The 12424-nt window shown below is 48.7% G+C and overlaps 1 protein-coding gene across 1 annotated transcript in view; it reads right to left on the reverse strand.

The window, feature by feature from the left end:
• Positions 1-333: 333 nt before the first annotated feature.
• Positions 334-12424, reverse strand: part of LOC139237771 (adhesion G protein-coupled receptor E3-like) — a 63996-nt gene continuing 51905 nt past the window's right edge. Inside the window, exon 10 of the mRNA XM_070866955.1 lies at positions 334-578. Coding sequence (XP_070723056.1) covers positions 573-578 — 6 coding nt within the window. The 3' untranslated portion in view covers positions 334-572. The remainder of the gene's footprint in view (positions 579-12424) is intronic.

The raw sequence follows: 12424 nt of genomic DNA on the forward strand, positions 1-12424 counted from the left end.
AGCTCCCTCTACACTGTCCCATCAAATGCTCCCAGGGCAGGTACAGCACGGGTTAGATACAGAGTAAAGCTCCCTCTACACTGTCCCATCAAATACTCCCAGGGCAAGTACAGCACGGGTTAGATGCAGAGTAAAGCTCCCTCTACACTGTCCCATCAAATACTCCCAGGGCAAGTACAGCACGGGTTAGATGCAGAGTAAAGCTCCCTCTACACTGTCCCATCAAATACTCCCAAGGGCAAGTACAGCACGGGGTAGATACAGAGTAAAACTCCCTCCACACTGTCCCATCAAACACTTCCAGCACAAGGCTCTACTCATCCATCACCACAACTTCAATAACCTCCACTCATCTAACATATTCCTCTACTTCTTTTTCCCTCATACAGGGAGCAGTGAAAGAAAGTAATTTACTGCAATGTTGTAATGGAATATTTCCTTTTGTAGCTGCAAAAGATAGACATCAAAAACACACAAAGAAAGAAGAAGTGGTTTGTTCTTATCCAGTTGATCTTCGTGTTTTGTGCACAAATCTTCCTCTATTATTATTCTCGTGTTTCTTGGAAACATGGTTAACTCTGTGAAGAAAAACGAGCAATCAGTGGACATGAGGAAATGAAAGACTCCTTCTCTTCACAGTGTCAACACTCTCACCTCTGAGTCAGAAGCTGGAGCACAAAAATCCAGGCTAACACTCCCAGTGCGGTGTTGAGGGAATGCTGCACTGTCGGAGGGCCAGTACTGAGAGAGTACTGCACTGTCGGAGGGGCAGTACTGAGGGAGTGCTGCACTGTCGGAGGGCCAGTACTGAGAGAGTGCCGCACTGTCGGAGGGGCAGTACTGAGAGAGCACTGCACTGTCGGAGGGGCAGTACTGAAGGAGCACCACACTGTCGGAGCGGCAGTAGTGAGGGAGCGCCGCACTGTCGGAGGGGCAGTACTGAGGGAGTGCCGCACTGTCGGAGGGGCAGTACTGAGAGAATGCTGCACTGTCGGAGGGGCCTACTGAGGGAGTGCCACACTGTCGGAGGGGCAGTACTGAGGGAGTGCCGCACTGTCGGAGGGGCAGTACTGAGAGAATGCTGCACTGTCGGAGGGGCCTACTGAGGGAGTGCCACACTGTCGGAGGGGCAGTACTGAGGGAGTGCCGCACTGTCGGAGGGGCCATCGTTTGGATGAGATGTTAAACCGAGGCCCCTGTTGCTCTCAGGTCGATGTAAAAGATACCTTGGCACTATTTTGAAGAAGGCAGGGGAGTTCTCCCCGCTGTCCTGTGACCAATATTTATCCCTCAATCAACATAACAAAAACAGATTATATGGTCATTATCACATTCTGTTTGTGGGAGCTTGCTGTGCGCAAATTGGCTTCCGCATTTCCCACATTACAAAAGCGACTACACTCCAAAAGTACTTCATTGGCTGTAAAGTGCTTTGGGACGTTCTGAGTTTGTGAACGGCATTATATAAATGCAAGTCCTTTTTTTCCCCCTCATGTCCTGCTATTCGCACAAGGCCTGGTGAACAGTATAAAGGTTGGCGTTGTTCCCTGCATTTTTCCTGCAGCTGTCGCGCTGAAAAATCATCCCGTTGTGCCCCGTATGTGACGAAATCCACACTGTGACTCCGGGAGGAGCTCCTCGGCCACAGGAAATAGACGGTTGAGGAGGACTTTCCCAGTGGCTGATAACAGAGAGATTCCCCTGTAATTGCCGCATTCGGACTTGTCCGCTTTTTAAAGATGGTCACGATCACTGCATCTCTGAGATCTCCCGGCATGCTCTCCTCCCTCCAGATGAGAGAGATGAGGTTGTGTATTCGTGCCAACAGTGCCTCTCCGCCATACTTCAGTGCCTCAGCAAGGATTCCATCTGCTCCCGTAGCCTTGTTGTTCTTAAGCTGTCTTATGGCTTTTTCTACCTCGTGCAGTGTTGGGGTCTCACTGAGGTGGTGGCGGTAGCATGCTGCAGGATGGAGTCGAGAACACTCGAGTCAAAGGCAAAGTCTCGATTGAGGAGCTCTTCGAAGTGTTCCTTCCAGCGGGACCTGACTGCCTCGGTGTCCTTGATGAGTATTACCCGTTCTTGGCCACAAGTGGGGTGGGGCCTTGGGTGTTTGGACTTTGTGGCCTTGACTGCGATGAAGCATCCTCACACATCATGGCTGTCGGCCAGCTGCTGTATCTCCTGTGCTTTCTCTATCCACCACCTGTTCTTTAGGTCCCAGGTTTTTTGTTGGACTTTAGCCTTTAGCCGTCTGTAATGCTGCTTTGCTGCTCCCGAGTTGGGTTGTTGTTTAAGGCTCAGAAATGCCCTGCATTGCGATCTATTAGCTCTTGGATCTCTTGCTCATTCTCATCAAACCAGTCCTGGTGTTTCCTGGTTGAGTGACCAAGTGTCTTTTTGCAGACACTGGTTATGGTGGCCTGGAGGGCAGACCAAGCGCTGTGGGCATTCTGCGTCTCAGGGTCATCAAGGCACGCCAGGTTAGCTGTGAGGCGCTGACTGTATAGGGTTCTCTTAGCTGGGTCTTTAAGTGCCCCGGCATTAACTTTTTTGCAGCACTGCTTCTGCTGCCCCCTCCGCTTTGGGGCTATGTTGATGTTGATGATGGATCGGATTAGGTGGTGGTCCATCCAGCAGTCGTCAGTTCCTGTCATGGCGCAGGTAATGCACACGTCCTTGTGATCCCTGGCTCAGACAATGACATAGTCGAGCTGGTGCCAGTGTATGGAGCGAGGGTGTTGCCACGATGCCTTGTGTTTGTCCCTCTGGCGGAGCATGTACAGTAGACACCTCAAGTCGCTGGAGAAATACCAGGCCAACATCCCTAGCATTGAAACACTGACCACACTTGATCAGCTCCGCTGGGCGGGCCACATTGTCCGCATGCCAGACACGAGACTCCCAAAGCAAGCGCTCTACTCGGAACTCCTTTACGGCAAACGAGCCAAAGGTGGGCAGAGGAAACATTACAAGGACACCCTCAAAGCCTCCCTGATAAAGTGCAACATCCCCACTGACACCTGGGAGTCCCTGAACAAAGACCGCCCTAAGTGGAGGAAGTGCATCCGGGAGGGCGCTGAGCACCTCGAGCATGCAGAAATCAAGCGCAGGCAGCGGAAAAAGCATGCAGCAAACCTGTCCCACCAACTCTTTCCCTCTGTTATGTATGCAATAAAGGTTCAAAGTGAGTACTGTTTAACTAAGCAAGGTACAACCTTGCTTCTGCTTTATTTAGGCCCGAATTGTCTGACTCACAAAGTGGCTGGCCTTTTATACCAGAGCAGTACCATGTGCGTGCTGCTTAGTGGCTTCCAGCAATGACGCCATCTGGTGGCTACAAACAGCAGTACATACATAACACCCTCAACGACTGTCTGTCCCACCTGTGACAGGGACTGTGGTTCACGTATTGGACTGTTCAGTCACCTAAGGACTCATATTAAGAGTGGAAGCAAGTCTTCTTCGATTGCGAGGGACTGCCTATGACAGGTGAACAGTTTGCATTGTCTGAGTGAGACACATGTCCAAGGGTAGCTGATACCTATCGGTGATGGTATTCTCAGCTCGTGCTGCCTGGCGGATGGGCTGAGGGTGAACAGGAACTCCTGAGCACTCCGATGTGTCAATGAAGGCAAAGACAATCATTTTCACTTGCTCATGCTCGCCACACAGCAATGCTCCCCACCTATCAAGATCCATGGTGCGGCCTTGGACAACGTGGACCACTTCCCATATCTTGGGAGCCTCCTATCAACAAGAGCAGGCATTGACGACGAGATCCAACACTGCCTCCAGTGCGCCAGTGCAGCCTTCGGTTGCCAGAGGAAAAGAGTGTTTGAAGACCAGGCCCTCAAAACTGTCACCAAGCTCATGGTCTACAGGGCCATAGTAATACCCACCCTCCCGTATGGCTCAGAGACATGGGCCATGTAGATTGCTAGAGAAATACCACCAACGATGTCTCCGCAAGATCCTACAAATCCCCATTGAGGACAGGCGCACCAACATTAGCGTCCTCAACCAGGCCAACATCCCCAGCATTGAAGCACTGACCACACTTGATCAGCTCCGCTGGGCAGACCACATAGTTCACATGCCAGACACGCGACTCCAAAGCAAGCGCTCTACTCCGAAGAGATCGCAAAGTTGCTGTTTAAAGAATGGACTCAGTCGAGAATATTTCATGGACATTATGGTTTTTTCTGAGGGTATTTTTCCTGTGATGGGATCACCCCGTGCAGATAAGTGAAAAAGCTGTTTTGTTAAAACTCCAGAGACCGCATGGCAGTTAGCTGTGACAAAAGAGCTGTCAGTCATCCAGAAGGGGTTTGCCCACCAGTCACAGCTAAAGGAAGGGGCCACGAATATTGACAAAAGAGCTGTCGGCCATTGACAAAGCCACTCTAATATGCAAAAGCACATCTCACCTCCATCTCAGAGGGAAAATAGAACAATGAACCTACTAGCCTGGCCAGCCAAGGAGGAGCTGGGTCTTTCTCAACACAAAGACTCAGAGATGCCCAGAATTAAGGGCCATCAGCCCAATACATATGGGTTGGATGGCCCATCACTGACTAAGTACCCGTGCTTAGAAAAAAAGGGGTTTTAAAGAATGGTGGGAAAGATAGGGATTGCAAAACTCCCATAAAGACAGGGCCTTTTCCACTTTATTTTTAGCTTGAAGCTTGGAGCTTGGAGTGAAGCTTGGAGCTTGCAGCTTGTATCGCTCTACCAAGATCGATATACGAGGAGGAAGCCGCAGTTCCGCAGAAGAAGCCGCCGAGACTGAAAACTAGGCAGTGACTTCCCACAGCTGAGCTGAGAAAGGAAACCAGCTGTGTGTGTAGTAACATAGAAACAAAGAAAATAGGTGCAGGAGTGTACATACATTACAGGCTGGATAGCTCTTTGTCGGCTGGCGCGGACACGATGGCCTCCTTCTGTGCCATAAATTTCTGTGATTCTATTATCAATGAGTAAGCTTGTCTCCGTGATCAATAAACGCCTCACACTAACTGTGCTGTGAGGTCCCTGATCGGAGGCGTTGAGCACGGGGTTTGTCAGGTACAGGCTTCTGTCCACTTTGGAACATCGGGCGATAAAAGACATGGGGGAGAAATTCGGTTGGATTGCGGCCCTGGCGAGGGGCAGGAAAGGGTTAGTGCCAGTGAGCGTCGGCAGTAACGCCGCTCGGCAAAATCAGTGTGCCGTTACCGGCGGCGCTGAGGAGTAGCGCCCGGGAGCTCCGTACCGGTGTGCAACGCCCCCGGTATCGACACGGAGGTAACATTCGGTTTGCGTGACACCCATAGCGCCCCCTAGTGACCCCGCCAGAGAACGCTGGTGTGCAGAGCTGTCCCGGGGAGTCAAGGGAAGGAACGATTGCATCAGGTCAGTGTGAGTGACAGGGTTTACTTTTTGGAGATGTAACTTTATTTAGGGTGAGTAATGTAGAGGGGATGTTTTTTTGTTCCGATTTTGTTTTTTTTGCGGGGAGGCCTCTCTTAGGGCACTATGAAGCCGGCTCTTTAGCGCGGGATATTCAGTTGCTCACCCGGCCGAGCGCCCTGAGAGAAATGTGGAACACTCCCCCTTAGCGCTCTGCTCCACTCTCAGGGCGCAAACACTGAACCTTGTAGCTGCCGTCGCTAACCATTTTCCGGTGCTCAATTTGGCTGCCGCCCAACATTAACACCTCCAGCCGAATGTTGAGCCCACGGAAAGAGAACATGCAGGCACTCAGGTGCTGAAGCTGAAAACTTCAAGCGTGAGTTTAATCCACATTTAGAAGTTTAGCAATAGAGGAGAGCAGCTGGAGTTATTTGGGATAATTTGACTTTGCACAGAGTCACTCAGAGGCAGCCCAGTTATACGTCAGAGAACTTACTGGACCAAAAGAAAGCTTTATTGAGCACAGTCTTGGGTACAAATTTAGACTTCTGTTTCGAAGTATTGTTAACAGTTCAGGTTTGCTGCAGGTCAGTGGGGATCAGTGCCGTTAAGCTTTGCTGTAAGCATGAAGAGCATCTTACATAGAAACATAGAAAATAGGTGCAGGAGTAGGCCATTCGGCCCTTCGAGCCTACACCACCATTCAATAAGATCATGGCTGATCATTCACCTCAGTACCCCTTTCCTGCTTTCTCTCCATACCCCTTGATCCCGTTAGCCGTAAGGGCCATATCCAACTCCATCTTGAATATATCTAATGAACTGGCCTCAACAACTCTCTGCGGTAGATAATTCCACAGGTTAACAACTCTCTGAGTGAAGAAGTTTCTCCTCATCTCAGTCCTAAATGGCCTACCCCTTATCCTAAGACTGTGTTCCCTGCTTCTGGACTCCCCCAACATCGTGAACATTCTTCCTGCCTCTAACCTGTCCAGTCCCGTCAGAATTTTATATCCTTCTATGAGATCCTTTCTCATCCTTCTAAACTCCAGTGAATACAGGCCCAGTCATAGAAACATAGAAAATAGGTACAGGAGTAGGTCATTCGGCCCTTCGAGCCTGCACCATCATTCAATAAGATCATGGCTGATCATTCCCTCAGTACCCCTTTCCTGCTTTCCCTCCTTATCCCTTGATCCCCTTCGCCGAAAGGGCCATATCTAATTCCCTCTTGAATATATCCAATGAACTGACATCAACAATTCTCTGCGGCAGGGAATTCCACAGGTTCACAACTCTCTGAGTGAAGAAGTTTCTCCTCATCTCAGTCATAAATGTCCTACCCCTTATCCTAAGACTGTGTTCCCTGGTTCTGGACTTCCCCAACATCGGGAACATTCTTCCCGCATCTAACCTGTCCCGCCCCGTCAGAATCTTATATGTTTCTATGAGATCCCCTCTCATCCTTCTAAACTCCAGTGAATACAGGCCCAGTCGATCCAGTCTCTCCTCATATGTCAGTCCAGCCATCCCTGGAATCAGTCTGGTGAACCTTCGCTGCACTCCCTCAATAGCAAGAACATCCTTCCTCAGATTAGGAGACCAAAGCTGAACACAATATTCCAGGTGAGGCCTCATCAAGACCCTGTACAACTGCAATAATACATCCCTGCTCCTATACTCAAATCCCCTAGCTATGAAGGCCAACATGCCATTTGCCTTCTTCACCGCCTACTGTACCTGTATGCCATCTTTCAATGACTGATGAACCATGACACCCAGGTCTCGTTGCACCTCCCCTTCTCCTAATCTGCTGCCATTCAGATAATATTCTGTCTTTGCGTTTTTGCTCCCAAAGTGGATAACCTCACATTTATCCACATTATACTGCATCTGCCATGCATTTGCCCACTCACCTAACCTGTCCATATCACCCTGCAGCCTCTTAGTGTCCCCCTCACAGCTCACACCGCCACCCAGTTTAGTGTCATCTGCAAACTTGGAGATATTACACTCAATTCCTTCATTTAAATCATTGATGTATATTGTAAAGAGCTAAGGTCCCAGCACTGAGCCCTGCGGCACTCCACTAGTCACTGCCTGCCATTCTGAAAAGGATCCGTTGATCCCGACTCTCTTCTTCCTGTCTGCCAACCAGTTCTCTATCCACGCCAGTACATTACCCCCAATACCATGTGCTTTGATTTTGCACACCAATCTCTTGTGTGAGACCTTGTCAAAAGTCTTTTGAAAGTCCAAATACACCACATCCACTGGTTCTCCCTTGTCCACTCTACTAGTTACATCCTCAAAAAATTCCAGAAAATTTGTCAAGAATGATTTCCCCTTCATAAATCCATGCTGACTTGGACCGATCTTGTCACTGCTTTCCAAATGTGTTGCTATTTCATCCTTAATAATTGATTCCACCATTTTCCCCACTACTGATGTCGTGGTGAGCATGATCACAAGTATCCCAAGCTGGGTGAGACTAAGGGCTCAGGGTTTTCTCAGAAGTGAAGCTTTTCAGGGCTATTCTGGGGAGTGAGCTTCGATTGGGTAATTCATGGGTAGGGGTGAAGTTAGAATCCACCAGGGAATTACTGCATGTTACTAGGTCTAATTTCTGTACTGTATGTATGCTGTTTGTAACCTGGATTTTATTCTCCACAGAGATAGTGATCCCGTTTAGTAGTGCATGTTTTAGCCAGTGTATGTTAGACCAAATAAATATAAGTACGATTTTTCACCGAAGCATTCCTGTCCGTGATTCATTTCATTTATACTTTGAATAATAATTCCCGGGTCTAGAACTTTCAAGGCGGGGCGATTCGAACCGTCTGTCTAGCAATTGGGCTCGGATCAAAACCCCTTACATATTTGGTGACCGTGGCAGGACCCGGGTAAAAGGAGTGTAAATCAGTCATGGACAGCGCTTTTGGCGGAAGATCCCAAATGGAGGAAGGGATTTCTTCATATGTATTTAAGAAGGTTAACATCACTAAGAAGTGGGTGATAGGTTTGATGTGTGCTGAGCGTCCAGTGGATTCAGCAGCAGTATGGGCGAAAGGCAAGGAGCATAGGCGCAGCACTGAGAAAGCGATATGGCTCGTCTGTCTACAAGTTCAACTGCTAGATGAGCAGGTTGGTAAGTAAGAGGCAGAGCTCAGAGAGTCCGAGGCACAGTCAGACGCAGGGGCGGAAGTAGGGAGCAGAGTGCACAAAGTTAAAGGAGAGGTTAAGCAAAAGAAAGAATGGAGACAAGAGGAAGGTAATGCGGGCCAATCCCAAGAGTGTTGTAACTGTGGGAATCTGAGACAGTGGAGCCGGAATTGTAGGCTCCCGAAAGGAGGGAAGCCAGGTTACGAGGGTGCTGAGGCAAAACAGAGCCACAGGAAGGCAGCCGACGACACAGTAGAAATTTTAGTGGCTGCATTACAGCAGGTTATGGGCACGGGTGGAGGAATGCTGGACTAAAAACCTGAGGTTTCAGTGTGACTGGTAAAGTTAAAAGCATGTGGATGGTTTTTAACTTGCCTTTAAGTGTGTGTGTGTCTGTACAGTTTTTTTCAACTGGCACTGGTTAGTTTGAAATTGGTTTGAATTAATTTGGAATTGAATTAAGGTTAATTAACCTGGGAAAACCAAACTTTCATTGTGGCCATGGTGGAATTTTGGTTGATTTAAATTGCGTGAAAAACCTCTATTTCCGGACATGAGGCAATCACATATATTTGGTATTTTAAAATAAGAATTTTCTGACCAATTGAAGAATGTGACCAGTGGAGAAAAGGCTGTGTGTTGCTATTATGCGTGAAGGAGCGAACCATTGTAACGTGTAAGCTATTGATATGCGTGGTACCATGTATGTGTGTTTGTCAAAAAAAAAGGTAACACTCTGGACAAGCGGAAAGCAACCCCTTGTCAAGAGTGTATCATTATTCCGAGCATTTGTAAAATTTTGAAGTTTTGTTTTAAGTTATATTTTGACTGAATGTTTTCCCTCAGTAACAGTAAGGGGAAACTAGCTGGATGAATTAACCCATTGGGTGGACAGAAAAGCCACAATGGATGTTCTTTTCTTTTTCTTTCAAGCAGACAATTACCGGAGAGGTGTAATTGATTTATATGGAACTGACCTCAAGGTGTTGCTGACTTGAACCTGGATGGGGCAGTGCTGTGTGAACTCCAGTAATTTAGATCATAAAGGCTGGAATTTGACTTAGCTAAATTGATTTAAAGATGATAAATATGTGAATAACTGGAGAAGGACCTGTGAGGGGGCGGCCCCAACAGAGCAAAAGATTTTTCTTTCAGTTTTTGTCTTAATAGGAGCGAATCGAGCCAAAGATATGAGATTGTGTTGGGAAAAGTGGTGGAAGGAGAAACAAGGGATCCATATCATGTCTTGTCTGTCTTGTCTGTGTGGGTTTGAGGCCCAGGCTCTGTGTGGGTTTGAGGCCCAGGCTCTGTGTGGGTTTGAGGCCCAATGTCTTGTCTGTGTGGGTTTGAGGCCCAATGTCTTGTCTGTGTGGGTTTGAGGCCCAGGCTCTGTGTGGGTTTGAGGCCCAATGTCTTGTCTGTGTGGGTTTGAGGCCCAGGCTCTGTGTGGGTTTGAGGCCCAATGTCTTGTCTGTGTGGGTTTGAGGCCCAGGCTCTGTGTGGGTTTGAGGCCCAATGTCTGTGTGATCCCAAATCCCCCGAACACTATCAATGCCACAGAACTCATCTCATACACCAGGAAGCCCCCGCCCAGAGCCCCGATGGTACAGACGACTGTAGATAGGTGTCCCACCACCACCAGGGGTCCGGGGAGTGGGTTGGTGTTACTCCCTACTGACAAAATTTTGATTCAGAATGTGCACTACTCCGTGACATCCGTGATCCTGAACCTGACTGAAGTCCACCTGCCTGTGTGGTGCCCGAAGACGGAGAAGCTTTAGGAAGCTCTTTTAAAGGTGATGTTTCAGGATTTTTATGAACTGGACTATGGAAATGTAGATAAAGAACAGCTTTATGATCTGAATATTGGGAATGGTGTGGGGTCCGAGAGGCAGCGAAGAGGGACTTGGAATGATGCAGTCAGTGTTCAGTACAGGAACAGGTATTGTTAATAGCAGGGATGATGTACAACTCCAGATGCAGATCACTTGGTTAAAGAACCAACTGCGTAAGATTCTAGGGGAAGAGAACACAGTGGAGGGTTCAGAGCTTCATGAGGACCAGGCAATGACCGTTCATTTAAAGGAGGTCATTGCGGAGCTGGAGAGGCATGCTAAAACTGTTAATGATTTGATACGGGAGGACAGGAACGCCTCGGAGCAGGCTGCACGGAATGAAGTGTGCATGTTGTATGGAGCATGGTTGCTGGGCGAGGGCCGCAGTAACCTGGAGGAGTTGAGGCAAGGTCGTGACCCTTCATGGATAAGCAACAAGCATCTCGCCGCGCTGCACCCGTATAGTAATTCATTGAGCCTGTGCCAGCTTCGGTTAGCCTCTGAAGCCTACCCTGTCCCTGTAGATTGTGGGTGGTCCAACCATACAGTGATGGGAATCGTAGTAAGGATGCCGGTAATGGGCGGGTCACCACAGCCGGCACCGGTATCCAGGGTTGAGAATATCGGGGTCATTCATGGAGGACTGCATGTTCGTTTTAAAGCGGTCCCGCCGTATGTCATAAAGTGGGAACATGCTATGACAGGCACTGACCTCTCCGGATGCCAGAGCCGGGGTGCACACGTAATACTGTGTCCCCAGCACTTGACTGCTTTTGCCCGATCAGAATGTGGGTTTGCTTCTGCAGGCATGGAACCTATCAGTTTCACCATGGAAGTGATGGCACCAGAGCACGTACCTCCACAGGTAGCATACATAGGGAGTGGGACATACTGTGTCACCACAAGTACCGGTACAGCCAGGACATGTGGTGTCCGGTGAGTGACAGTAGTTTTTGTTTCAAACCCAAGGCTGAGGTTCAAGTGGCACAAGCGCGAATTACTCCCATCCCCGAACCCCCGACCATTCACCTCACTTAAACAACACCTTCACGCATCTCCAGGACTATGTGGAATATTTCAGTTACCCGATCCCTTTTAGAAACATAGAAACATAGAAAATAGGTGCAGGAGTAGGCCATTCGGCCCTTCTAGCCTGCACCGCCATTCAATGAGTTCATGGCTGAACATTCAACTTCAGTACCCCATTCCTGCTTTCTCGCCATACCCCTTGATCCCCCTAGCAGTAAGGACCTCATCTAACTCCTTTTTGAATATATTTAGTGAATTGGCCTCAACAACTTTCTGTGGTAGAGAATTCCACAGGTTCACCACTCTCTGGGTGAAGAAGTTCCTCCGCATCTCGGTCCTAAATGGCTTACCCCTTATCCTTAGACTGTGACCCCTGGTTCTGGACTTCCCCAACATTGGGAACATTCTTCCTGCATCTAACCTGTCTAACCCCGTCAGAATTTTATATGTTTCTATGAGGTCCCCTCTCATTCTTCTGAACTCCAGTGAATACAAGCCCAGTTGATCCAGTCTTTCTTGATAGGTCAGTCCCGCCATCCCGGGAATCAGTCTGGTGAACCTTCGCTGCACTCCCTCAATAGCAAGAATGTCCTTCCTCAGGTTAGGAGACCAAAACTGTACACAATACTCCAGGTGTGGCCTCACCAATGCCCTGTACAACTGTAGCAACACCTCCCTGCCCCTGTACTCAAATCCCCTTGCTATGAAGGCCAACATGCCATTTGCTTTCTTAACCGCCTGCTGCACCTGCATGCCAACCTTCAATGACTGATGTACCATGACACCCAGGTCTCTTTGCACCTCCCCTTTTCCTAATCTGTCACCATTCAGATAATAGTCTGTCTCTCTGTTTTTACCACCAAAGTGGATAACCTCACATTTATCCACATTATACTTCATCTGCCATGCATTTGCCCACTCACCTAACCTATCCAAGTCGCTCTGCAGCCTCACAGCATCCTCCTCGCAGCTCACACTGCCACCCAACTTAGTGTCATCCGCAA

Source organism: Pristiophorus japonicus, chromosome 24 (genome assembly GCF_044704955.1).
Source record: "Pristiophorus japonicus isolate sPriJap1 chromosome 24, sPriJap1.hap1, whole genome shotgun sequence".
NCBI lineage: Eukaryota > Metazoa > Chordata > Chondrichthyes > Pristiophoridae > Pristiophorus > Pristiophorus japonicus.